At 53.0% G+C, this 25573-nt stretch overlaps 1 protein-coding gene across 21 annotated transcripts in view; it reads right to left on the reverse strand.

Annotated features, from left to right (window-relative positions):
- Positions 1–9731: 9731 nt before the first annotated feature.
- NFASC (neurofascin) overlaps positions 9732–25573 on the reverse strand; it is a 190226-nt gene continuing 174384 nt past the window's right edge. For all 21 annotated transcript variants that reach the window (XM_060091077.1, XM_060091074.1, XM_060091073.1 and 18 more), the window contains 3 exons: positions 21259–21390; positions 18694–18763; positions 9732–15244 (listed from right to left, as the gene is read on the reverse strand). In XM_060091077.1, coding sequence (XP_059947060.1) covers positions 15013–15244; positions 18694–18763; positions 21259–21390 — 434 coding nt within the window. In that variant the 3' untranslated portion in view covers positions 9732–15012. The remainder of the gene's footprint in view (positions 15245–18693; positions 18764–21258; positions 21391–25573) is intronic.

A 25573-nucleotide genomic window follows, 5' to 3' on the forward strand; every position in this document is an offset into this window, starting at 1 on the left:
TGAAATTATTTACTATCTGGCCCTTTACAGAAAATGTGTGCCAATGCCTAGTTTGAGCCATCCCATTGTCAGCTGGAGCCTGGGAATCAGAAACGTGGGGGGTGTCAGTCACTGATGCTCAGGTGTCAGTTTTCTTTCTTGCCTTAGCTCAGTGGTTCTCAACCAGGGGACATTTGGCGATGTCTGGAGATATTTTTCATTATCACGATGGGTGTGTGTGGGGGGGCGGAGTGGAATGTGTGTTAGGCATCTAGGGGGTAGAGGTCAGGGATGCTGCTCAATAGCCTATGAAGCACTGGGCAGCCACACAACTAAGAATTACCTAGCCCCAAACGTCAGCAGTGCCGACGTTGGGAACCCTGTGCAGAAGCTCAGGACAGGGCAGGCCAGATTCCTGGTAGGTCTTCTGGATTGCAGGCCCAACCAGAACTTCCACTGCCCTGGAACTGAGCAGTCCAAGGACTGTGTGTGTGTATAGGGAAGGGGGCAGTGGGCAGGCCAGCTTTCTTCTTGGCCCCCTGAGTCTCCTGTACCTGTTAGGGGCCTGGGTGGGCCTCCAATGAAAGAATAGCCTCTTCCCCTATAGCCCCCTAAGAAACAGGACAGGTGCCTACCTGCTTGGGCAAGTGAACTTGGTTTCAGAAGGGGAGATGGTTATCGAGGCTGCCAGCTGGGGTCATAGGGAGGGGCGCCAGGACCAGGGATGTAGAGGAACCGGAGGTGCTCCCAGGGGACCAGGTGATCAGGGTGTCCAAACTGGCAGAAGGAACGTGAGGCAGGGCGAGCCCCAGGGAAGGGACTGGCACTGCTCCCACCCAGCCTTCTGGAGACTGAGAAGAACAGATGCTGTGACTGTCAGATGAGATGCTCCTGGCACTTTGGGAAATTGCAAAATTAACAAAAGGACAGTTGCTTTCAGGGAGCACAAGCAGCAGCACAGTGTGTACAGCTGGGCTGGCCTCTGGGGACTCCCTTTCCTTGGAAGGGCACAGAGCAGGGGTCCTCCTGCCTGGCTTCTGGGCTGCTTGTGGATTGGGATTAGGGAGAGGGAGGGCTGAGGCAGCGCGTCGGGCCTGGGGGCAGAACAGGGTCAGGTCAGATTCAGGGCCAGGGTACATGTAGCTTGGAGTCTGGTAAGCGGCGGGGCTGTTTGGAGGTCCTCTCATCTATCCTCCTGTCTCTGGGTCCAGCCTCAGCAGACGGTGTCTTGCCGGCTGAGGATCCAAACAGAGGGGCCCTCAGCAGGAATGAGAATTCACCAGCTGTTACTTGCAAAGCCCCCAGAAGCAGCAGCCAGTGCTCTCTGGAAGCTTCATGGACAAAGAGGCATGTGCCTGAGGGTCTGCAGGGAGCCTGCACTTTCTCCTGGTAGAGAGTGGGGGCAGCCGGAGTGGCCGGAGCTGGTGTGGCCTCATCCTGGATGCTTACCTGGGACAGGGAGGGGACTGTGACTAAAACCATGTGGCTGGGAGTAACTGAGGAAGGGTCAGACTAGAGCAGGTTCGCTGGGTCCAGCTTAGAGGCAGGAGGATTAGACTCCATGCTTCTAAACCTATTAAAAGAACAGGAAAAGAAAGAGGACGATAAGCAATTTCCTAAATGGGGATGGTTTTAATTGCAATGTGGAGCTAATTTAGACCCAGAGAAAATTCCTTCTTTTTTTTTTTTTTGTTCTTTTTTAAAACATTGAAGTATAGCTGATTTACAATATTGTGTCAGTTTCAGGTGTACAATATTGTGTTAGTTTCAGGTATATATATATATATATATTCCAGAGTATTTTCCATTATAGGTTATTATAAGATATTGAATATAGTTCCCTGTGCTATACAGTAAATCCTTGTTTTTTATCTATTTTATATATAGCAGTGTGTATCTGTTAATCCCATACTCCTGATTTTATCCCTCCCCACCCTTCCCCTTTGGTAACCATAAGTTTGTTTTCTATGCCTGAGTCTGTTTCTGTTTTGTAAATAGCTTCATGTGTATTATTTTTTAGCTTCCACATATAAGTGATATCACGTCATATTTGTCTTTCTCTGACTTCAGTTAGTATGATATTCTCTAGGTCCATCCATCCCCAAAAAACTTTCTAACACTGGCATGTCAGACAAGTGACAGGGGAGCGGTGGAATCTCTCTCAGGTGTCAGGGACTTGCCTGCCTGCCTGCTCTGGTGGCCAAACCTGGCTAAAGGTCCCCAGACAGATGGTCCTGGGGTACAGCTTTGTCCTTGCCTGGCAGACCCTCTGCTTCCTTGTTCCTGGAGCTGCAGCAGCTGAAGTATAGACGGGAGACTGGGGGTGGGGGGTCTGGGGACTCTGAGTCTCTGGAGGCCCTGGGCATCGGCCAGGGAGCCCCCGAGAGGAGGCAGTTGCCTGTCTGTCCATCGGGGAAGTGAACTGACCATCAACCGATGGCCAGTCATGACTGGGAGGTGAGCAGGGCCAGAGGGCAAGGGGCAGCAGACAGATGCAAGGGGTCATGCTCCTCATTTGCTGGAGTGCCATCTCTTTCCTTGTCAAAAATCTCTCCGGGGGGCCAGCCAGCTGACAGATGCGCCCCGGAGGAGGGGGGGGCTGCCGGCCTCCTCCCCGTTGGCCAGCCATCCCTGGCTTCTTCCCCCTTCCCTGTTTCCCTGGAGCCTGCTACATTGTTAGCTGGCACCCCAGGGGACGGACTTCAGATGGAGGGAAGCGGGTGTGTATTTTGTTCTGTGGTGGGGGGGGTCTCTGAACCAAGAACCTATCTGGCTAATGAAGTCGTAATTACTCCCGGCCTCACTAATAGGATGAAAGCCGGGGGCTCCCTTAAAAGCCACTGATGGACCCACGAGAGTGTGCCTGACAGCTCTGAAGAGGGGCTGGACAATCAGAAATGGAAAGGGGTGGATGTTGCGGGGGACTGGGGGTGGGAGGAAAGGGTTGAAGAGGCTCTGCCCTGGTCTGGGGCCTACCTGCTCCTGGGAATGAAAGTTATACCTACATATTCCTCAGTTTAGGTTTCCTGAGAATTATCATATTGTCTCTTCTGCCCCCAACTTTCCCAAACTCAGCACAGCTTCCAGCTGTCTGCTTTGGTGGGAGATAGAGGGCCAGGGGGAGTCTAGGGCAGCTGAAAATCCCAAACGATTTCTACCTGTCTTTAGAATGAGTCTATTTATGTTCATATATATATATATAAATTTTTTTTTTTCCCCCTTGAAAAACCTTCAGCCTTTTCAAATGCAGTCTGGTTGGTCATAATTTGAAATGTGAGCCTGCTTTCCCCCAGGAGGCCTTAGCTAATGTGGAAGGCAAGGGCGGGGCATTCACGGGGGTGGGGGGTATGTCAGAGCCAAATTTGGATTTAGCGTTAGATGTGGGGAATCCATGGGATGAGGGGATGGACCAGGACTCACACCAGCCCTCACATTCTGTGGGTCCAAGCCACATGCACATAACTGAGAGGGGCTGGGGTGACTCCAAGGACCCTGCCAACTAAAGACCGCCCCAACGGCCCCTGTGCACACCCAGTCCGGCCCATATTCTATCCCCTGCAGTTAGCCTGTGACCTTGACTACCTCAGCCACACCAGGGCACAGCCCTGAGGAAAACTTGGGAAGGACACCCACGTGGTTCAGGAAGAAGGACCTTTTGTTTTTTTGTTTCCCGTGGAGGTTGTTGCTGGGCCTTGGGAGGGTGAAGGATGGAAGATTTTAGCTTCTCTGGACCTAAGAGCTGACTGCATCAATGATGGTCTTTGCCAAACTCCCCTTCCCTGGGGAGAGGTGTGTCAGTGTTGAGCAGGAAGGATCCCTGAGTCTTATACCTGTGGCCTAGAAGAGGTGGTGTCTCCTGTGCTGAGCTTGGGCATTGGGCTCCTAAATCTCAGGGGAAATGACCCCAGGGAGGTAACTATACCCAACTGCATCTGGACCAGGGCCGTGAGAGCTCATGGAGGGGACATTGGCTGAGTTCTGTCCTGTGGTCATTCTCCCTTGGGACAAACCCAGGCCTTCCAGACATCTAGCCTCATCCTCTTTTGCCACGTGGGTTGTCTGGTGGGTAGAGGGTTGTGCTGTGTCCTAACATCCAGGCTGGAGCTAGAAGGGGCAGGAGGGAGGGAGGTGAAAGATGGACAGTCCTTTCCGATAAATGAGAATGGGTTCCTAGGCATTCAAGGGAGACAAGAGCACTTAGGGGACTCAGGGAAAATTAATTAATGGGGCTGTAGAATGAACCTCTAGCTCTTAATACTCATCACTGGCCCTTACATCCAACCACTTGGAACGTGGTAAACTTGCTTTTAGGAAGACAAAAACTGCTTGCTCCCATCCCCTTTCACCCCACCCTCCCCACCCCCTCACCCCCAACCCAGTTGATGCCCCACAATTTAAACCACTAGCTGGGCAGTAAATACAGTAATACAGACAGCTTGAATACAAGGAGGGCCTGCTTACCCTGCGGGGACCATTGGGTCCTAAAGATCAGTGGATCACCCACTGTGCATGAGGTACCACAAAGGTACAGAGTCATGAGTTGCTGGTCCTGCCCTCCAGAGGCCTGTAGACTGGCCAGGCATGGGGGGACAAGTTGGGCACTTATGCTGAAGGCCAAGGGGAAAGGGAGGTAGGAAGTTCAAGAGAAGCTCCTTGGAGAGAGACAGACCTGTGGGCCAAGGTACTTATAAAAGGAGGGGTTTGAGCCTGGCTGGAAGGATGGGAAGGACTTTTGAAGGAAGGAGTCAAGGTCAGGGGGAACATTCTAGAAGGCAGAAGGGGATTCATTCATTTATCTAAATTTAACAAATTATTATATAGTACTTACTATGCATCAGGCATTTTTCATATTTTAATTAATTTGACCCTTACAACAACCTAAAAGGTAGCTACAATTATAACCCCTGTTTTATAGATGAAGAAACTGAGGAAAGCAAGGTTAGGTAACTTGCCCAAGGTCACACAACTAGGACCTTACTGCCCTGTCTGCCGAGCCCTGGCTCTTTCTTGGTACTCAAGGCCGACTTGCAGAAGGATGAGCGCCTATGGCTTCCCTGCCCCTCATCACATGACCAGCAGCTGCATGGCACCCCAACCCTCTCCTGAGCTCTCCTGGGCTCTCTTGGGGTGGAGTCAGGAGCCCACATGTCCTGCTACAGCAGCGCAGAGCAGGAGGGGATAAACCGTTGCCGGGTCCTGTGAAGAGCTGGCAGGGGCTGCTCTGGCATGAAAACTCTGAAGCACGTTGCCAGGGCGAATTCTTCACAATGATGCCCATTCATACCCAAGTGTAGCAGTGAAAGCTGAGGCTTCAGAGTCAGACGGACCTGACAGCTGGTTCTGGCTTTGTCACCTACCTTGGGCAAGTTATTCAGCCATGTGGAGCCACAGTTTCCTCATGGGTAACAGGATATAAAGCTACCTGCCTCAGGGGGCTGGTGTGAGGTTAAGAGAACATTTGCATAAAGTGCGCAGCCCTCTGCTTTGCACAGTTGGCCGGCGTCAACATTATTAGTTACTCTTCTCCTAAGTCACTTAATGTAAATGCATGGTGACCCAAATACCAGCTGGTGCCCTCTTGCCTCTTTGACATCTACATATAAATGGCTTAGTTGCCTGCCAATTCCGTGGTCTGTGGAAGTCAAAGTCCCTCCCATAATTTTTGCTAATTCCTGAGGTCTTGTGCTCTGATGTCTACATTCTCCTGTGGTCTCTGCTTCATCCTGCGTCAGTTTGGATGTAGAATTCACCAACTTTGCTAGTTTTTATAAAACGTCTACTCACACGAAGCTAATTCATCAATTGGGTAGATTTGACTGACAATCTGGGGGCACCAGGTAGGGCCACATCCCAGAGTGCCCAGCCTTCTCATTGTGGCCCTCTAGTCTAGGGGTCCTCAAACTTCAGTCTGCCTGAGAATCACCTAGAGCGTTTGTTAAAACACAGATTTCAGAGTTTCTGAGACAGTAGATCAGGGTGGGGCCCAAGAATCTGCATTTTAATAAATTCCCCGGTGATTCTGATCCTGCTGGTCTAGGGACCATACTTGGAAACCACTACTCTAATCTTCCTTCTGTCTGTCTCTGCGCCTCAGCTGCCTTTTGCCCTGGGTTGCTCCAGAGTTCTCAAATCTCTCCCCTCTGCTATGCAGGATTCTCTTGCTGCTATCTGCAAACTCCCTACCCAGACCATTCCTGGACCCTCCATTTAATAGGATTCAGCCCTGTTAGAGGGCAACTGTGATTTTAAACATATACTAAGTAATTTTGTTTGTCTGTTTCAGAGTGAACTACTGCCCTGCCCTCCAGCCACAGCTCGCCCTCTGCTGTGGTCTCTTACTTGAGCCTGAGGGGTCAGAGCTCCCGTTTAGGGTGGGTAAGATGAGTTCCTGCGAGCCTGAGCCAGGACTGAGAGTCTGTTTGTGGACCCTGCCAGACTGTTCCCTGAATACACAAAGCTGTGCTTCTCTATCGTGGGGTCTGGGGCTAATCAGCAGCAAGTTCTGGGGAGGGAAGTGGGAGTGGGGGTGGGGAGCTGGGCCGCTGAGCCGCAGCTGTGGCTCCAAATTGCTCTGAGGCCCACTGCCTGGTCCGTGCTCCAGCAGGAACCTACATCAAACAAATGGGCTCTGATGCATTAAGTGGGGAGAGGGTGGCTGAAATGGGCCCTCCCCCACCCACATGCATCTAATATGGTGTTGAGCGGTAGAGGCTGACTTGATAAGAGGAACCATAACGAATCCTCAGATTCCATCCCTTTGGGGGCAGCTGGGCAAGAGCGGGTATAGCCTTCACTCTTAATAAAGACTGGAAGATGACTTGTCCCCTCCCACTGGGTCAGTTAATCCAACTCCACGCTGGAGATTAGCATTTCTAATGGGCTGGGAGGCGCAGCCTTCAGAAGACAGGGATGAGGGATGACAGATATTCTGGGGGTTCCCGGGGCTCTGAAGGGAGGCGGGCCTCTCTTTGTTTGGCCTCAGTTAAATTGAGGTCGACGTTCTTCGAATAAGGTGGTCGCTTCATCTCTCCACTTCTGTCCCCTTGAGAGGGGGCTCCTGCTCTAAAAATGGGCCAGTGGACCCCCCAAATGTCATATCCAAGTCCCAAATCCAAATATCCAAAGAGGATGACACAAAAGTCTTGAATTCACCTGGCCACTTCTTTCCTTAAAAGCCACAAGCTGTCTCTGGCATTCATTCATCCACTTATTCACTCATATTCTTTCATTTTGTCCTTGCTCTGTGACAGACTGGCCTGTGGATACAGAGGTGAAAAAATGGTCTCTTACACTTAGGATGGTCACAATTTAGTGAAAGAAACAGACAATAAATGTCGTATGACAAGCCCCAGTGAGAGATATAAAATAGGTGTTCTGGGGGCATAGCGAGGGGATCTCAACCAGACCGTGCTGATGTGTGTGTGTGTGTGTGTGTGTGTGTGTGTGTGTGTGTGTGTGTACTTGTGCGGTCATATCAGGATCAGGGAGGATTTTCTGAGACAGTGTCACCTGCACTTCCTGTTAAAGATGTGTGACCCAGCACGGAGGCCACAACCTGCCTTCCAGGAGCCCAGAGAGATGATCTGTAAGGAGAAAGGTGATTAGAGAGGTATGAGAGCCTGGAATCAGGACTTACAAGGCTTGGTTGTGAGCATCAACTCCAGGGATTATGAATTATCCAGAGGGAGGGGGGTCTGGAAGGTTGAGAGGAGAATATTCCAAGTGGACTCACCTTTGGGCCATGATCCATTTGTTGAACCCACAGTTGTTGAGCCCGCTGTCCAGGACACTATCACATTGCTTTTGTCACCTGACTGTCGCCCATGACAGTCTGAATTTCCTGAGGACTGGAACTCTATCCTACTTATTTTATGTCATTAATTGGCCCAGAGTAGGTTATTAATAGGTGCTTTTTGAGCTCAATTGAATTTCTGAAGTTGAGGAGTCTGAGAAATCATTGCATGTCAGGGGAGCTGGAAATAGCTTGAAATGGCTAGAATTTAGGGTATATGTGAGGAGTAGTAAAAAATAAATAAATAAATAAATAAATAAATAAATGAGGCTGCAGACGTCAGGTGTAACATGTCAAACCGTGGAGTTTAGGTTTTATCCTATGATAGCAAATAAGGTTATTGCAGCAAACAAGGTTATTGTAGCAAACAAGGTTATTGTAGCAAACTTGAAGTTTTTCAGTAAAGGAGTGACACGATCAGATTTGTATTTTAGAAGACCCTTTTGGCTACAGTTTCAAGGGGGAGCAGGCAATACAGGAGGCAAGGACACTGTCAATTCAGGATGAGGCCTTGGACTAATGGAGGGACAGTGCAAGTGGACACAAGGAGCAAATTTCTGAGACAATCTGTGAACTTGAGAATGATAAGGTCTTTTTCATATTCCAACAAGTGAATAGGGAGGTTCAGAGGTGCTGTGGGATAAACCCAACGAGTTATTCAGAAGGAGCCAGACCTGGAAATAAGGTCTTATTTTATTATATTTTTATTATTTATTTGTTTTATTTTATTTTTGTGGTACGCGGGCCTCTCACTGTTGTGGCCTCTCCCGTTGCGGAGCCCAGGCTCCGGACGCGCAGGCTCAGCGGCCATGGCTCACGGGCCCAGCCACTCCGTGGCATGCAGGATCCTCCCGGACCGGGGCACAAACCCATGTCCCCTGCATCGGCAGGTAGACTCTCAACCACTGTGCCACCAGGGAAGCCCCAATAAGGTCTTATTTTAATCTAATGAAGCAATAACCTCTCAAGTCAACGATGTTTTCTGAAGGAAGAATAAACACAGGTGGCTTGGATAGTTACTTTGCGGTTCTTTGTCCGAGAGATTTGGGTCTACATTTGCAGGGGAATCTTTTTGCCCTTGTTTCCCATGACTGCCTATAAACCGCTAGTTATCTTTCTACACAGGCAGAACCACTCCACTCCCCACACTAACCTGAGGAAAGGGAGGGGGCTTACAGTGTCTGGGTGCATCCTCACGCTGCCGGGGTGATGGTCTTCAGCCACTCCTCAGGGGGAATGTGCACAAGTACAGGCCAAAGTATCAAGAAAGGCGGCGTGGTGAAACTTGAGCCGTGTCCCTGACCAACACAGCCCTCTCTGTTTCCTTCCTTTCTCTACTTGCTTGTTGATTGAGATTCCTTTGAGTCTATTAAGAGGGGCGTTTGGTTTGTTGTAAGCAGTTTTATTCATCCTTTCAACGATATGAAATGTCTGTTCTGTGTCAGGCACAAGGCGGGGCATATACGCCAGTGTTCTCACATCTCAGGGCAGGCAGGGCTGCAAAGGAGGAGCGGCTAGGAGGCGGAGCTTCACTGCACATTCCTTTCCTTCTCCCAACATCCCAACACGGCACTTCTTAACAGGTGGCTGTGCGCAAGCACACGTCAGTTGCATGGAATCAGGGGTGCCTCCGTGGCTGAGCACATTCCTATATCACTCGTTGTACGTTGAAAACACTAACCGTGCCAGTGAGTTTTCCAAGATAAGACCAACTTCAAGATGGGGGCTGGTATCGTGGAATTTCTGGGTATGCTGTGTGGTGCCCATGAAAAACCCCATGATTCATTTCTGTCATTAATCCCCAGACATCCCTCTTCTACCCACTAAGGAAAATGAACAAATTACATGGCCAGAGTCCATTTTGAACAACTTTTATTATACGTTTAGTGTTCTCTATACAAAAGAAATCAGTCTTTTTTTTTTTTACAGTGATTCAAAAAAATTCTGAATAATTTGGCCTTTTCATTGCTCATGCAGTCGTTTATAAGTCCACATATTAGATGGTCCTCACGACCCAGAAGCCTTCCCTGCTGAAGGTCGAGCGTGACACCCTCAGATATGCATCTGTCACTGACAATGTTGGTTAATGCAAAACAACTCGCAAAAAGGAAAGAACACGATGTGAGAGGGGTTAAAACAAGGTGTGCCATGGTGAGTTAAATATTTAACCAATGGAAGAAAAGATCAGACCAATTTGTGGGTGTGTGGGTAGGTGGGAAGGGATGGAGACATTCGGAAAAGATTTCCTCACTGAAAGGAACAAACTGGAAAATGTGTGTGTTGAAGGGAGGTGAAGGGCAAGAGGTCCTCCAGGGCCCAGCACGGGTGAGGGTGGGACCAGGACAGAAGGCGGCCACGCCACAGGCAACTGATGCTCAGTGCGGGAGGATGTGAGGTTGGCAAAGAGCTGGGAGCTGGGCAGAGGGACAACACCGACTGAGGACGTCGAATTTGGGAATCAGAAAGGAGAGCAGGGCAGGGTCACCTGATCTGCATCCTTTTTGAAAAAGAAACAAGAGAAGTGCACAAAATTCTGGATTTCTTCTCCCAGATTTTTGTATTTATTGCTTCACTGAAGTCTTTACACGTGCTGACCTCCAGCCCAGCAAATCCCGGGGGTGGAGCTCCCGTGGGCCCTGCTGCCCCTCGGCACCCTGCGGCCGTGGGTGGAGGGGACAGCGCCCTGAACACCCACTCTTCCGAGGGACACAGTATGCTGGGGGCCCGATGCGTTACGAAGCAAGAGACACCACCCTAGAGGATACTCTAGGCTTCATGGTGACAAACACCAATCAGCTCGTCACCCTCTTCTCCTGGCTTGGGTCTCCCCTTAACAGCACGGCTGGTTCACCACAGGCTGGCACAAACTGGCTGATCTGGGGACTCCGAAAAATCCGCTGATTTCATCTGCGGAGGTGTATGGGGATGTGGGAGAAGTGGAAAGAGACGTGGGAGACAGTGAACCAGAAGGCCAGATCTTAAGTAACACCACTGCTCCCAAGGCGGCAGCTGCAGTGAGATGAAAGAACACTGAACAAGGAGTCAGAAGGCCTGCGCTCAAGCCCTACCGCACCTTGATCTACTAGCTGTGTGACCTCGGGCAAGTCCCTTGACCTCCCTGGATTTTAGCTTACGATGAATACGTTCAATCAGATCAGCTCTGTGATTCCTCTGCATGCTGAAATCTGATCCTGTCTTAAGCTAGACCGCTTTGTACCTATTTCACTTCCATCCTTATCATTACAAAACATCCATTTAATACTAATGTACTGCTAGAGGGGCACTGGTTTTGGGTGTGGCTTGAGACACTGGGTGGTGGGGTCTGGTGGCTTCCCTGGACAGCTGTCCTCCTTTCCCTCTGTTCCTTCTCAGAACCCGTTCTTAGTAGGGGAGGGAAGGAAAGGGCACTGCCCTGGCTTGGGCTGGGCAGGCTGGGGACAGCCACAAGGTTGGCTTGAACTCCCATGGGGTGGCCCCTGCCTGGTTTCAAGGAGGGGCTGCCCAGGATTTGGGCTCTGCCCGGGGCACTGAGTGTCCTCCTGACATTTCAAGCTCTTTGTTTCATTCGTTCGACTCCTCTGATTCTACTCTTAAGCCACCATGTAAAGATCAACCAGGATCCACAGGGTGATTTCTTTCCAGTGGACCTAGCTGGGTGGAACGAATTACAACACAGGCTTCTGTGTGCGTGGCAGGGGCTGCTGCAGTGGTGACCGAGGTATCACGGGCGGGGAGTGTGCTCTGGGCCCTCCCGCTGAGAAGTGATTCCTGACACCAGCCCCGCCAGCTGAGAGCCCAGGAAGCCTCCCCTTTTCAGCGTGTTAGTGGAGCAGCCTTGCAAAGACTGAGGCAGGTGTGTGAGATCCCCTCTCATCACACTGGCTGTTTGGGATGCTCTGTGACTTGGCTCTGGTACTGCAAAGAGCCCCAGGAGCCTTAAAAAGCTGCTGCCTGTGCTGTTCCTGGGGAAAATTCCCTCTCCTTCGGATCAGACTCTGTCTCTCTTGGTTTTGCCTCCAAGAATTGCCCGAGTGGGGTCCAGCGTGGGTAGCCTCCTTCCCCTGCCCTGAGTTGTGCATGGCACCCCACACAGCCCTTCACATTTCATCTCCAGCGGGGCTGGCTATGGACTCATCCTCTTCAAGACAAGGTCGTAATCTGGATTGTTCCCCCGAAAGGGCCGCCCTGCAAAGGGGCCTAGGTCTGCTGTGAGTGTGCCGGTGTGGCTGCCGGCTGTGTGCAGGGAGGCAGTCCAGCAGCTGGAAAAGCCACAGACATCTGTGGGTCTGTTCCCAGCCCTTTTCCAGGGCTAACTGCGTGCATGGAAACCACGAAAGCACTGTCTGGGCCCAGGCAGCGGTCCCCTTTCTGGGTGATCAGTACTGGCACCAGCAGCCTCACGGACCTTGGGACCGAGACCTTGGGACCTGCCAGGAAGGGGGTAGACCAAATGCCTCTGACCCCTCGGGGCAAAGGCAATGGACGAGGGAAGTGGCTGGTTTTCAGCTGAAACTCAACCATCTCCCCAAAAGCAAGGTAAGGAAAGAAGGGTCCCATTCACCACGACCCAGGCAAGGTGAGAGGCAGCTGTCCCCCGGCCCTGCAATGGTGCCCTCCCCAGACACTGGCCTCCCCGCTCCTTTAGCTGGGCCCATGTCCCTCTGTGGGGACAGGTTTTCAAAGGAGGGACTGACAAGGGGAGAGAGAGGCACCAAAATACAGACAAGTTCAGCAACTTGGCCCAAGGGGCAGAGAAGAGAGGCTCAGGCAGCAGGACTGCCCCTGTCTTGCCCAGGCTTCAGGACCAAGTTCCCCCTCCAAAGCTCTTCCCTTTGAGCCTGGAGCCACTGGCGGCTTAAGCACTCAGAGTTCTCCCAACCAATGCCACTCTGTCCCAAGACTCAGTTCCACGACTGTCAGCCCTTCCCCCATCATCAGTTGTGTGGAGGACTTTCCTGAGGCAGGGGGACGGGTGTGACATCTCACGGTCCATCCTGCCCAAAGAGCTTACTTCCGGTGCAATGAGTTCACTAGTATGTACCGTGCAATATGGAATGAGGGCCTGAGAGACTGACTGCTCTCCTCAGATCCAGAGTGTTTTCTGGAAAGGCCGGTCCTTTAATTCAGCTCACAGGTACACTTCCCTGACATTCCCTAGGCCACAGGAATGCCCAGCAGTATCCAGGCAGGTGGAGGAGGAAAGCCAGGGGAGGGGACCCCTGAGCTGGCTCCCTAGCCCGCTACTATTCGCCCTGTCCCCTATCATCACGAGAGAGCTTCCCCCCAGGCTTCCGGGCAGCACACCTGGCTACGGCTTGGATCAAAGGACGGTTACTCGCTCAGGTTCAGACAACATAACTGGCTCAGCTCTGAGCTACATATTCTCACCTGCAGACAGAGTAGGTGTGCCTATGGGCTTGACCTTCAACTGACTGATTATTAAGTGATGCAAGCATTGCTAATACCTTTGCGGCTTAAACATGTGGCAAACGATGCTTTCTTTAATAACGTCTCTGAAGGACACAGCCCTGCTCCTGCCCAGGTCACCTGGCAAGAAGCTGGAGGCTCCAATCAGAGGTTGTGTCTGTGGCAGGTGGTCCACGACTGGGGCTCAGCTTCACCCTCCTGAAACCAACAGCTGAAGGGTTACTCTTAGGCTCTAGATCTCTCTCTTCCTCTGAGGCTAGGTACCTTTGGTTTCAAAATGGAACAGGTGGGGAGCATGAAGGCAGTGCCTTGGGTCTCAGAGAACTGCAGGTCTGAGAGTGTCTCCATCTGGGGCAACGGGCTGCAGGGCACATTTGGAGTGGCTGCTTCTGGTTCTGCTGTGACGCTTGCATAGGCCGCCCCATTCTCCTTGAGACAGATGTCACTGGAGGCTTCAAGGCTTGCAGGGAGGGGCTGGGAACCTGGGAACTGCAGGGACAGGTCAGGGCTGCATAAGGCATACGAAGAGCGCTCCCAGGCCAGGCTTTACAGCACTGTCAGCGACGCGTTCCCGCGCGCGGCAGCGGCGGGGGTGGGGGTGGGTCTCCTGATAGGTAAATATCCTAAGGAAAGGACACACGGGCTCAGTCTTGGGGGCAGCAGGGCCCCACCCACACGCCATAAAACACCAGCTTCAACATCATACAGGAGCTGCTATCTGCTAGAGACGAAAGGGGGGGCAGTGCTTTCCACCCCCAAGCACACCAGCACAGCCTTCACATCGCAGGGGTCCATCTCCTGGACGGCAGCAGCACAGACCCTGACCAGGTGGGAGGCACCCTCTCCTCTGGATGCCGTGGGCGTGGTCCTCTCTCCCACATCCTGAGTTTCCCTGATGGGGAGGAAGGAAGTCCAAACCTAGCCCTTTCCTTCTCTCTCGAGGTGGGCACAGCTCCCTAGGGACAGACGCCTGGTTTTCCTCTGCTTGAGGTACACAGTCACTGGAGCTGAAGTCCTTCCCACTCCTGTCCCTTAAACTCCTTCAGTCAGTGCAGCTTTTGTCTCAGACACTCCAGAGGAAGGGGCAGGGTAAGAGGCAGGAGCTAGAGGTAAGCCCACCTCCCAACTGCTTACCCTCTCCCTGCCAAAACTACTGTCAATTTCCAGAGAGGAGCCAAGCCCAGCTCAGCAACTGACAAGGCTGAGGTGGATGGGTTGGGGGCCAGGGGAGGCATCTGGCGAGAAAGGCATCCTTCGGAAATACGTTGGCCCAGCCGCGGTTTGAATACTATAGCTTTTCTGTATGTTCGTTTACGGATCAATCCTTTTTTTGCCTATCTCTGCAGTTTCCTGGGCGAGGATCCACCTATTCTTTCTTTTTTTCCAGGGACATTTCTTCAAAAGGAAAAGAAAATGGAGATGTTGGGTCTGGAGGAGAAGACCCACAAAGCAAAAATAAAGACAGTGAGTAAGTACCGTAACCAACAGAAACTGGTGAGTGTGTGTGTTGAGGTCAAGGGCAGGCAGTGTGGGTAGAGGCTGGGGGTGGCTGTGAGGCTGAGCAAGGGACCTGGGCTCCCTCCAGCTGAGCTTAGCCATGGCTCCAGCTCGCCCACCGGTGGCACCCCGGGGGGGTCATCGGGAGGGGGCTTGCGATTGGCTGGGTGGTCAGTGGTCCTCACAGCTTGGCAGACTCCCATGTTGTACCCTTGTCCCTGAAGGTGGTGGCGGCTTTGTGGTAGGTCTGCAGTGGCTCGTCTCCCCCTCTCCCCTCCTTCTACTTGCAAAGTAGTGGCTGTGCCTGGGGGGCTCTGTTAGGCCAGAGAATAGATGGCGTTGACAGGAGACGTGGCCTCTGAGCTTTCGTTGCCCTCCGTCTCTTCCTTGTCCTTTTTGACTGTGTACTGGCCGATGAAGGAGCCGTCTTCATTGAACTGTCCCTCGCCGCCCTCGCCATAGTCCACCAGGCTGTCATCGCTCTCCTGCTGCTTGATGGTGCCATCCAGGGACGTCTGGCTGCCCTGCAGGGGCTTGTTGTCCTCGTCACTGGATGGAGAGAGGACAGAGAGTCAGGGCTGGCCCACCCAGCGCAGCCCAAACCCAGGCCAGGTGGAAGAAGGCCCCCAGCCTCTTGCCAGGCATGCGTACCACACAGCTCAGACAGGACGGGACCTCAGGGATGACCCAGACCAGCCCTCACTCCCCTCCCTGTCCGGGCAGTTCTGCAGAAGGGAAGCTGAGGCCTAGAGAGGACGGCATCGTCTCCCAGGCGAGGGGCAAGCTGGTGCAGAGCTGGGATGGACCCACACTCCTGGACGCCGGGTCTGGGGTCCTCTCTGGGAGGCTGGGTCGCTCTCTGGGGTGGACGCAGGCAGAGGACGCCACCCCATGGTGAGGCGGAGCCAGCCACTTGTAGACCAGGGGGACAGGAAGGGTCAAAGAAGGGAAGTCCAGGACGTGGAGTTCTGGTCCCATGTGTGTCCCTGTGTGGTTCTGTGGCCTTGGGAAAGCCCTTCCTTCTTACTGGGCCTTAGTCCCTCTATCAAGAGGGTTCAACTAGCTTTGACTCTCTGTGACCTGTGACTGTCTCTGGAAAGACTCTGCTCTTGACCCAAAGCAAGGGTCTGGACCTTAAAGGGACAAACCTCTCCCTGCCTTTCCCCTTCTTTGTCTTGGTGGTGTTCCTCTCAGCTCTGGTTTATCCACAAACAGATGCTGTTGTTTCAGGGCTAGCAAGGGATGGAGGGAGGAGGGAGGGGCATGCAAATGAGGTAGGAGGGGCCATCAAGTTGAGACAAAACCAGCAAGACTCAGAGGATCCAGCTCAGCCCCCCTCTGAGGCCCCAGGTCCTGCCCTTAAGCGCCTCTCATGCAAGGAGAGCTGGTCGTTAAAGTGGCATCTACCCACTGCGGTGCCTGCTGTGCCCCCAGGAAGTGAGATACCCCGAGTGGGCCGGCATCTGCTCAGGCACCACATCCCTTCCCCTGGCTCTTTTAGGCTCAGAGGCGGGGACCAGGTGCTGCTGGCTGCACTTCAGAGGAGAGACGAGGTCCCGGCAGGCGGCAGCCGGACCAGCAGTGGGCATCTGGGTCCCGGCAGGCAGGACTACAGCGGTGCCAGGCAGTCTGAGCAGACACCCCCCACCCCCACTCCCCTGCCCCAGGCCACCCTTAGCCCTTCCTGGGCTTGTGGCAAACCACCGGCTGAGTTGCCATTAGAGTGGGCAGTGAGTTCACTTCTAACCGCAGCGCTGGTCAAAGACAGCTGTGGGGGGAGGGCCGCGAGCCAGAGGAGCTAGGCGTCAGGAGATGGAAGGCTATTAGCCCACTGCCCCCGTGAGCTGAGTGAATGCGGCCCGTTACCCTGCTTAACTGTGTTCTCTGACGGCAGTGCTGTGGGAGAGGCAGCTGAGTGAGGGAAGTGGGTGTCTGGGGTTATGCTGTATTTGTTCAGGGGGTGGAATTCACCTTTTGAGAACCAGCAGATTCTAATGACCAGGCTCCTTAGCCCACTTGCCAGTGTTTCTCACAGGCACCCTCTCCCCAGGGCCCTCCACTCCCCCTGCAAGGGAGTGACAATTGTGTCTATGTGGTTCTCGGGAATTCCAGGCCCCCAAGCTAAATGCAATCACTGAACAGGGTGGCCCAGTGGGGGTGGGAGGGGTCCTTAGTGTGTCAGGTTCTTGTGGGAAAGAGGATCCAGGTCTGGAAAGAACAGACCTCTCCTAAGGGAAGCCTGAAAGAAACCCAATGACTGTGGCCCCCTGGTCCAGTCACCTGTTAGCCTACCTTCCAGGAGACCTTTGAGGACCAAGTGGACAGACAAGGGAGAGAGAAGCAGAGAGAGACACACCAGAGACGTGCTTGGGCAGCGAGGTCCCAGACGAGCAGGGTGAGCCAGACCCCCAGCCTGTCCCGCCCAGAAACTTGGTTTTTCCTCTAATGTATTAAATTTCTCCCCTTTCCCAGTTTTGGACTCTTGGACTCATCCAAGTGGGGGCTCTAGGATAGATGCCGCAGGCCTCCACAGAGCCGAAGCCAAGGGGTGTGTATGTGCGTGCGCTTGTGTGTGTGTACATGTGTGTGCATGGTGTGGAAGCCCGTGCGTGCGTGCACCAATATATGTGTATCCAGCCTCAGTGTCGGTGGGTCAGGGGGGTGGGGTGGTGAGGAGGCAGGTGTTTTCGCCCAACAGCTTTGGTGTCTGGTGGAGAAGAGGTACCTGCGGAAGTGGCTTCTCATAGGTTACCTGGCCCTGTATTTGAGGAGGTCCTCACCCTTCCTCACGCTGCACTGAGGGCCTGGGGAGAGAAGGCCCAGGGCCTTTGGAACTGATGGCCAGAGGATAGCTCCTGGCCCGTGGGGAAGCTGGGCCCCACCAAGGGTGCTGAGGACAGCCTGGGGAGGGGTCTCTCGTGCTTGTTCTTTGTGAGGCTCCTGGGGATGCATGAATTGGATGGATAGACAGGGTCTATAAGCCGCCAGACGGGCTCCTGTGTGGGCAGAGGCTCTGCTGCCCATTGATCTGATCCTGTTTGAGAGGCTGCTGATGGGCAGAGTGGCGGAGGCCCAAGACAGGATAAGGAGAAGTCAGAGGAGGATGGGGTGACCTGGCCCCAGAGAGTGACCTGGTGGGGGTGGGGAAGGAGGGCTCCAATCAGAACATTTCCTCCCTTTGCACTTGGCCTGGGAACGAGACCTCCATGACTCACCCTGCACCATTCCTTTACTCAAAGTCTACTTGCCAATAAAATGGACAGATTACAACTTTTGTTAAGCCAGATACAAAGGCCCATCCAGATCTGAGAGGGAGCATGGGCATAGGACAGTGGCAGTAGCTGGACGCTGGTAGCTGGACGTTGGGCCCCTGGGCTCTCCAGTTCTGCACTAGCTCACTGAGTGGACAGCACAGGAATCTTCCAGGTCACTTCCCAGCCTGGGCCTTGGTCTTCTCATCTGGGACACAGGCTCTGGACCAAATGCCTCTCCAAGGCCTATTCCAAGCCACACCCAGAGAAGTCATTCTAGTTCCTGAGGAAAAGGCCTAGAACACCTCCCCACACCCCCTTCATCCCTCACCTAGTTGAGTTTTAAAGACAATACAACTTCCCCAGGTCGTCATCTTCAGAGTTAAGGTGGGGTGTAGGCAGAGAGCGAGCTGAGAGCAGAGCTCATTTCACAGCAAGGGGGGCCTGGGTGCGCTTTCAGAGCGCAAAGGTGGAAACACACATACAAAGAATGCAATAAATCTGGGTTGTGCAGCTGAATGGATGAAATGCTGTTCATCGAATGAGTGTAGTGTGTTGGGCAGTGCTCCCCGTCCCCGGGGGGGGGGTGGCGGGTGCTGTCACAGAGGCGGAGGTGACAGCCTGATGGGAGAGGACATCCGTGTAGTAGCGTCTCAGCCCAGCTGAGCAGCTCTGAGGGAAGGGGGCTGCCTCAGGGTGGGTGAGGAGAACCCACCTGTGTGGACAGGAGTCAAGGAGATCGCGCACCTGTAATCAAAGGAGCCATCCTCTTCTTTGGGGTCTTCAGGGCCGAGGGGGACATCCTTCTTTTCTCGCACTTGGTCAGTAAGGGAAGCAAAGACAGACGTGATGATTGAGCGTGCTCCCGCTCTGTGGGGCCCCGAAGTACAGCCAAAGAAGCCGCCTCTGGGTTCCATGACTCTCCCTCTTAACAAGGCCCCATCCATGCCCCCCTTGTTCTTGCCTCCCACAGATGATCGGGTGCCAAGTGAATTCTGCTTCCTCCTCCCCGTCACTGGGGCTTTTCTTACATCTTCACTGACAACTGAAATCTCCCCCCAACCCGGCTCCCCCCCACCGCTCCATGAGGTCTTCTCCAAACACCAAATGGATGCAATCCTTGGCACCTTTCTTTTTTTCTTTTCTTTTTTTGGCTGCGGCACGTGGCATACTAGATCTTAGTTCCCTGACCATGCCCCCTGCAGTGGAAGTGCCGAGTCCTAACCACTGGACCACCAGGGAATTCCTCGGCACCTTTCTTAATCTGGCTCCATGTTATAATTATTTGTGCATTTATTTTGCCTGTAACAGAATGCCAGTTCTTGTCTCGAGGGTGGGGACTGTGTGTTTCTTCAAAGCTCCTAAGAGAGCGCCCTGGGCAGACAGGACACGCCACACACACCTCTGGAATGGAAGGTGCTCTCTTAAGTGTGACCTCACTTGTTTGTGCGACTCCCTCTTCCCACACCTCCTCTGTGATGCGTCAGCGTCCCTCCCAGGCCCTGTCTTGTGCTGTGATCCTCCTACTATGCCAGCTGCACTGTCCTTGAGGGAGAGGTCACCTCTCCTTCTAGTATCCTTAGCACCCAGCACAGAGCCTGGCACACAGCAGACACTGAGGTGAGTGACTTCATTTCTTTCTAAGGTACGAGGCAGGATAATCACCTCTATTTTAGGGGAGGGAAGCTGAGGCCTTGAAGATGTCACATAACTAATTAGCAACTAAACAAAGTTTAAGGTGGAGACTGGAGCCCTGGCCTCAAGGCTCCTGGTTCACTCATCTTCCTAATGGATGGGGGGCTTCCCTTGGAGCTGGAGGAAAGGGGATTAGCTGTAAGAAGAACTTTCTGGAACGGGCAGAGGAAAGCTGAGTTTATCTGATCAGTTCTCAGGTGCATCAGTTCCCCCTGGAACAGAGGGTAAGCTCAGAAAGGCTGCCCTTCTCCTAACTCTGCCTTTCTGTCTTACAGAAGAAAACCAGCCCCAACACAGCACAACAAAGTGAAAGAAAACATCATTCACCAATAAAGAAGTATAATTTCCTGCCCTCCCTGACTTGAAGGAGAGGCGTAACTCTTTAAAATCCTAGGGTCTGGGCCTCCCTGGTGGCGCAAGTGGTTGAGAGTCCGCCTGCCGATGCAGGGGATACGGGTTCGTGCCCCGGTCTGGGAGGATCCCATATGCCGCGGAGCGGCTGGGCCCGTGAGCCATGGCCGCTGAGCCTGCGTGTCCGGAGCCTGTGCTCCGCAACGGGGGAGGCCACAACAGTGAGAGGCCCGCATACCGCAAAAAAATAAAAAAATAAAAAAATAAAATAAAATCCTAGGGTCTGAGGGCACACGGGCCAGGGGAAGAAAATAAAACAGAATCTCCTCTCTCTTTGAGTTGAGTTTTAGGGGATCGTGGAGGAGGATGTATTCACAGAGATGCACAGAAGCTGGCACTTGGGGCGCGTGGGGTGTGTCTGGCAATGGCTTTGGGGGCAGGGAGCAATTTCATTGTGCAGTCCAGCTGGATTTTCACTCTCAGGGTCATCCATTATCCTGTCTCCTGCCACCCTACCCACTCCATCACAGACAGATGGCTTTCTCATCCCTGTTTGAAAAACAGTCAATATTTCCAGAAACAAAAAAGCCAGAGGTCCTTGTCCTTGACCTTGGTTTGTCTGGGCTGGAGGATCTTCAGGCCACAGAAGAGAAATACTGCTGTGGGACTCAAGAAAAGCTCAAAGCCATTTAAGGACTGGGGGTCCCTCTCAGTGCAACCCACCCCTCCGCCTCTGCCAGCTCCTCATATAGGAGCATCTGACCCTCTGTTGGTGTATCTGTGATTTCAACCCAGCCGTGCTGAGAGCCCAGCTCTGCGGCCTCTCTCATGCATGTGCTTCTTCCATCCAGACCTCTCTTCACTCCGGCCTCTCTCTTACGGTTACAGAAAATGCATCTCTCCTTCCCACTTCACTGGGACATAGGATCCTAATGAGATTCAGGCTGAAAGAAGCCAATTACTGAGCAGATGGGTGGTGAGTCAAGGGGAGGGAAGGTCATTCTTAAAGGGAGCCAGGGCTCTTTCCATATCCTCGCTGGCTGCCTGGACTGCTCCATCCCCCCACCTCAGGCGAACTTAATTAACTCAAGTGCTTTCTGGCTACTCTAAGATGCACAGAACAGGCAAGAGGACTGTACGTCCAAGCTTGGCAAAGACTGTGCTCACTGAGAGGGTGGAGCCGCCTGGACCTGGCAGGGGACCTGGTGACTCGCAAGAAAGCCCACTGGCCCTGTCCCCCAAGCCCAATCCTCTGACACATCTTACCTGGGTACTTGCCGCCTCGACTCCTCTTGATGAAACAGACGATGAGCAGGGTCAGCACCAGGAGGGCGACGGCGCACATGAGCCCAATGAACCAGCCCTGGGTGGCGATGTCCGCCTGGTTGTTGGTGTAGGCTGGTGGGGGAGGGCCAGAAGCAAACACGTGGTGAATGATTCACGTGGGAGAAGGTGAGGAGGGGAGGGAAGAACTTCAGTTATTTCATGTCCACGTTCCTCCTGCAGCCTAACGGTACCACCCAGCAGCCCTCTGGCCCAAACTACCCTACCCTACTACAGGGACAAAGAGAAAATAACTTAAAAGTCAAGGTCAAAAGGTCAGAAAATAGGCACAGGAAAGGGGTACAGGGAGCAGAATAAGCAGCAGAAAGCTGAACAGGTCCTTTAGGAAGGGAAGTTTCCTAAGGATGAGGCATGGCATTCTTGCAAACCCGATGGCTGGGCACAGCCTGGTGGGGAATGAGGGAAGGCCAGGGATTGACTATGATTTCCCACGAATGAGCCAGGGGTGAGCTGGCACGCTACCCGTCAGGAAACAAGGTCAGTGGTCCCATAGCAAAACCCCTGGAAGAACGCCTTTGCAGGCCTGCACAGGCACAGAGCAGCGGCCTGTCCCACCAGTACGGCCCTGAAGCCAATCGGGCTTCCCAGCAGTGGGTTGCAGGTGGGGTACAGTTCCAGGATGCCCTGTGCTTCCTCGTGTCTCCCCAACTGCACTGTGGGCTCCCTGACAGCAAAGACAGTCCCTGTGCGGGTAGCCCAGATGGGCCGGTGGCGAGGTTATGGCCAGGACTGTGCCTTCAGCACACCCCATGCTGCCGCTTCCAGACCACTTCCGTACGTGGAGACCCCTGTGACAGCGGGTCCCTCGCTGTCCCTGCCTGGACATGCGGAGACCTGTCTCCAAGTGGGCAGACACCTTCATGACGCAAGGGGCAGATGGGCGGGCCTGGAGACCAGAAGCAGACCTGATGGTGTCCTGGAGGACCAATGGCTAAGGTTAGAGATCAGAAGGGGTGGGGTGGGTAGGAGTCACTTGCCCTCTTCCTTTCTATGGACTGGAGAACAAAAGCAGCAGCCTTCCATGGAAACCACGACGTGGAGGACAGGAAGGATCACAGGGGCAGAACAGACCCTGGGTAACCCTGGGGCCAGCAGAGCGAGCGGAGTGGCCTCTGGGAGAGCCAGACAACATCAGGAGTGCTGAGAGCCACGCAGCTAGAGCCGAAGCTCAGGGCCTCCTCGGGGGAAAAGCACAGGCACAGAGGATGGACCCGGGGCCCGTGCCGTACTCTAGGGTCTGCATCACACACCATTTTGTGGGGCACGTATCTGGGTGCAGTCTACCCTTTGCTCTTCTTGGGCAGAGAAACTGTCTTTATAGTGTTCTCAGCATCGAGCCAAGGGCATTGCACCAAGATGGGTCTCAATAAACAATGAAGACTGATGCACAAGACCTTCCACGCTCTCTGTGCTCTGGCTGCCCAGGCAGCCCAGGATGGAAAGCAGCTGAGTTCCATGGGAACATGGCTGTGACTACCCTGATCCAGGTACACTGTGGGGCAAGTCCCATCCCTGCTTCCACTCCTGCTTCCAAAGGCCATTTCCTGCACAGGGTCAGAGAGGTCTTCCTAAACCCCATGCAGGATCAGATCACTTCCTCGCTTCAACCTCCAATGCTTCTCATTACTGTTAGGAAAAACCGTCCATTCCTTATCCTGATCTGCTGGGCTCCATCAGTCCCATCTCCCACCACCCTGGACACTCCAGCCACACTGGCCACTCCCACTCCTGCCTCAGGGCCTTTGCATCTGCTGCTCTTCTTTTCAGATGGCTGCCTCAGCAAAGGTCATCTCTTCAGAAAGGCCTTCCTGGAACTTCCCAGCTAAGGCAAAAGCCCTCTCCCCCACCCAGCCACTCTCTATCTGAGGGCTAGAATTTATCCTCTTCCTAGCACTTATAAGATAGCATTTGCTATCTTACTACTACTAACAGTTTACACCTATAAGCAAGTCCTATGGGCTGGCATGACTCCAAGTGCTTTCCCATGATTATCTAATTTAATCCTCCCAACAACCCCATAAGGTGGATTTTTACTATTACCCCTATTTCACAGGTGGGGAAACTGAAGCACTGAGGTTAGTGATTTGCTGAGGGGCCCAGAGCTGGTAAGTGGTAGAGCTGAGCTGTGACCCCTGGCCGTCACAGCGCGAGTCTGTGCTCTTCACTCCACTCTCATCTCTCCACCCAGAAAGTAAGCTCCTTGAAGGAGGGACTGTGAGGGTTACTGTCGTTCCCCCCAGTGCTGGGACACAGCCTGGAACACAGAGGCCCTTGATTCACATCTGCTTCCTGACTTCCTTCCCTTCGCTCAGTCCACTCATCCTCTTGGCCTGATGGGGGTCTCTGCTTCCCTCAAACTCCACGCTGCCCTCCCTTTTGCATCACCCATTCCAGCACGTGACTCAATCGCCAGCTGTGGGTCCCCTTGGCAATTACTGCATCTTTTTGTGCTTGCCCTGAGCTTTGCTGGAGGAAGATGAAGACCCAGGCCCCTCACAGATTCACTAAGTCATACTTCAACCGGACCTCCTCTGCAGCCTGGCCACCCTTCCACTCCTTTCTCACTGCCCCTCCCAACTGCTCCCCCTCCCCCTCTCGCTGCCCCCATGTGACCCTCTCTCTGAGTCAGTGTCTCGGTGTCGAGTGCATCTGCTCTACTCTGGAGACCACTGAAATCTCACAGCCTCCATGACTGTCCCTTCCTTCTGTGTCCAGTAGGGCCCTCCTCTCTCCCCTCTGAAGGGACCCAATGCCTCACCTCCTTGGTGGCTCAATCCTGTAAGGATCTCTGAAAACTCCAGCATTTTCAATTTCTTCCTCTGTGCTATCTCCTCCCTCCTGCTGTTAAGCACGTTGAAGCTCCTTGTATCTTAAAACAAAAAACCCTTGAGGAACCTGGCAGACTTTTTGGCTCTAGTGCATGCACTGTCCTCTTATAGGTAAACTCTTTAATCTTCCATCATCTCCAGTTCCTGCCAACTCCTTTCTCTGCCAAGACGCTAACCTCGAGCCCCTCTGTACTCAGTGCTCATCCACCATCACTGAGGGCATCTTTCCCAGACTTACCTCGACACCCTTGACTCTTACTCTCACCTGCCCTCCAGTCCTGCCCTTCCAACTGGTGATCCTTTTTTCACCTCTCATTGTCCTTCCAGCCGGTTCCACACTGTAAGCCCAGGGCTTGCTCCTGACATCTCCTTGGATGGTCCCTCTGCCCCCTTCCTGCCCACCTGCTTCTGCCAGTGGCTTCACGACTCATCTCTAAGGGCTATCATTTTACTCCTTCCAACATGTCTCTCATAGTCATGTCACTGCCCCATTCTAAAGGAGTCCCCTCACCCCAGTGTCCAGCAGATCCCAAGGATACAATGACACATCATGTTATCATGTTCCCAGAACACTTCCATCATGCCAGGTGCTCTGATCTTCCCCTCCCTGCATCCTTCCCATCCTGCCCCAGAGAGTCTGGATTGCCACCCTTCTTGCCCTCCACCTTTCCACATTGTACCCCCTCCTTCCTGAATCTCCCATTCCTCCAGCTCACACCAATCTCTGAACTCCCACTTCACCCCTATTTACTCTGCACAATGTAACATTTAATTGCTCTGTTTCCTGCGTTCTGATGTCCAATGATACTATTAAGGCTTGAGAAAAGGGGATTCCTTGGGCCCCCTCGTACTTAGCATGATGTTGGTCACCTAACAAGCAGTCATTGACTACTTATTAATGACCAATTTAATCCTAATATACTATGGCTAACCTGGGGTATCTCTTTCATTTTTTCCTGATACTAGCTGGAGGGTCACATGGATATTGGCTTGACCACGTGCCACCTGGGCACTGGGATGAAGGAGTCACTTCAACTTGTGTTTGGATGGTGGTCGCCACCTTTTACAGAGAAGTTGGTCTGAACGTCTGCAGTGACCTGTTTGCTCCACCATCTTGCTGATAGCCGTCTCCCACGAGACTCCTTTCTCTTGGGAGAGAAAGTCACAATTCCAGGGAAAGTGGCCATATGGGCAATTTAGAAATTAAATGTAGCTTTCCATTCCTGACAGCACCATGTAAAGTTCAAATGTTACCTTCAGTCCTCACTGAAAAGATCAAAGAAATTTCTGTGGAGTTTGGACACAGGAGGCTGTTCAAAACCAAGTAGATTCTGTAACTATGTTTGGTGATAGATGTTAACTAAACCTATAGTGATAATCATTTTGCAGTATATACATAGATCAAATCA

Source organism: Mesoplodon densirostris, chromosome 2 (assembly GCF_025265405.1).
Source record: "Mesoplodon densirostris isolate mMesDen1 chromosome 2, mMesDen1 primary haplotype, whole genome shotgun sequence".
Classification (NCBI taxonomy): Eukaryota; Metazoa; Chordata; class Mammalia; order Artiodactyla; family Ziphiidae; genus Mesoplodon; species Mesoplodon densirostris.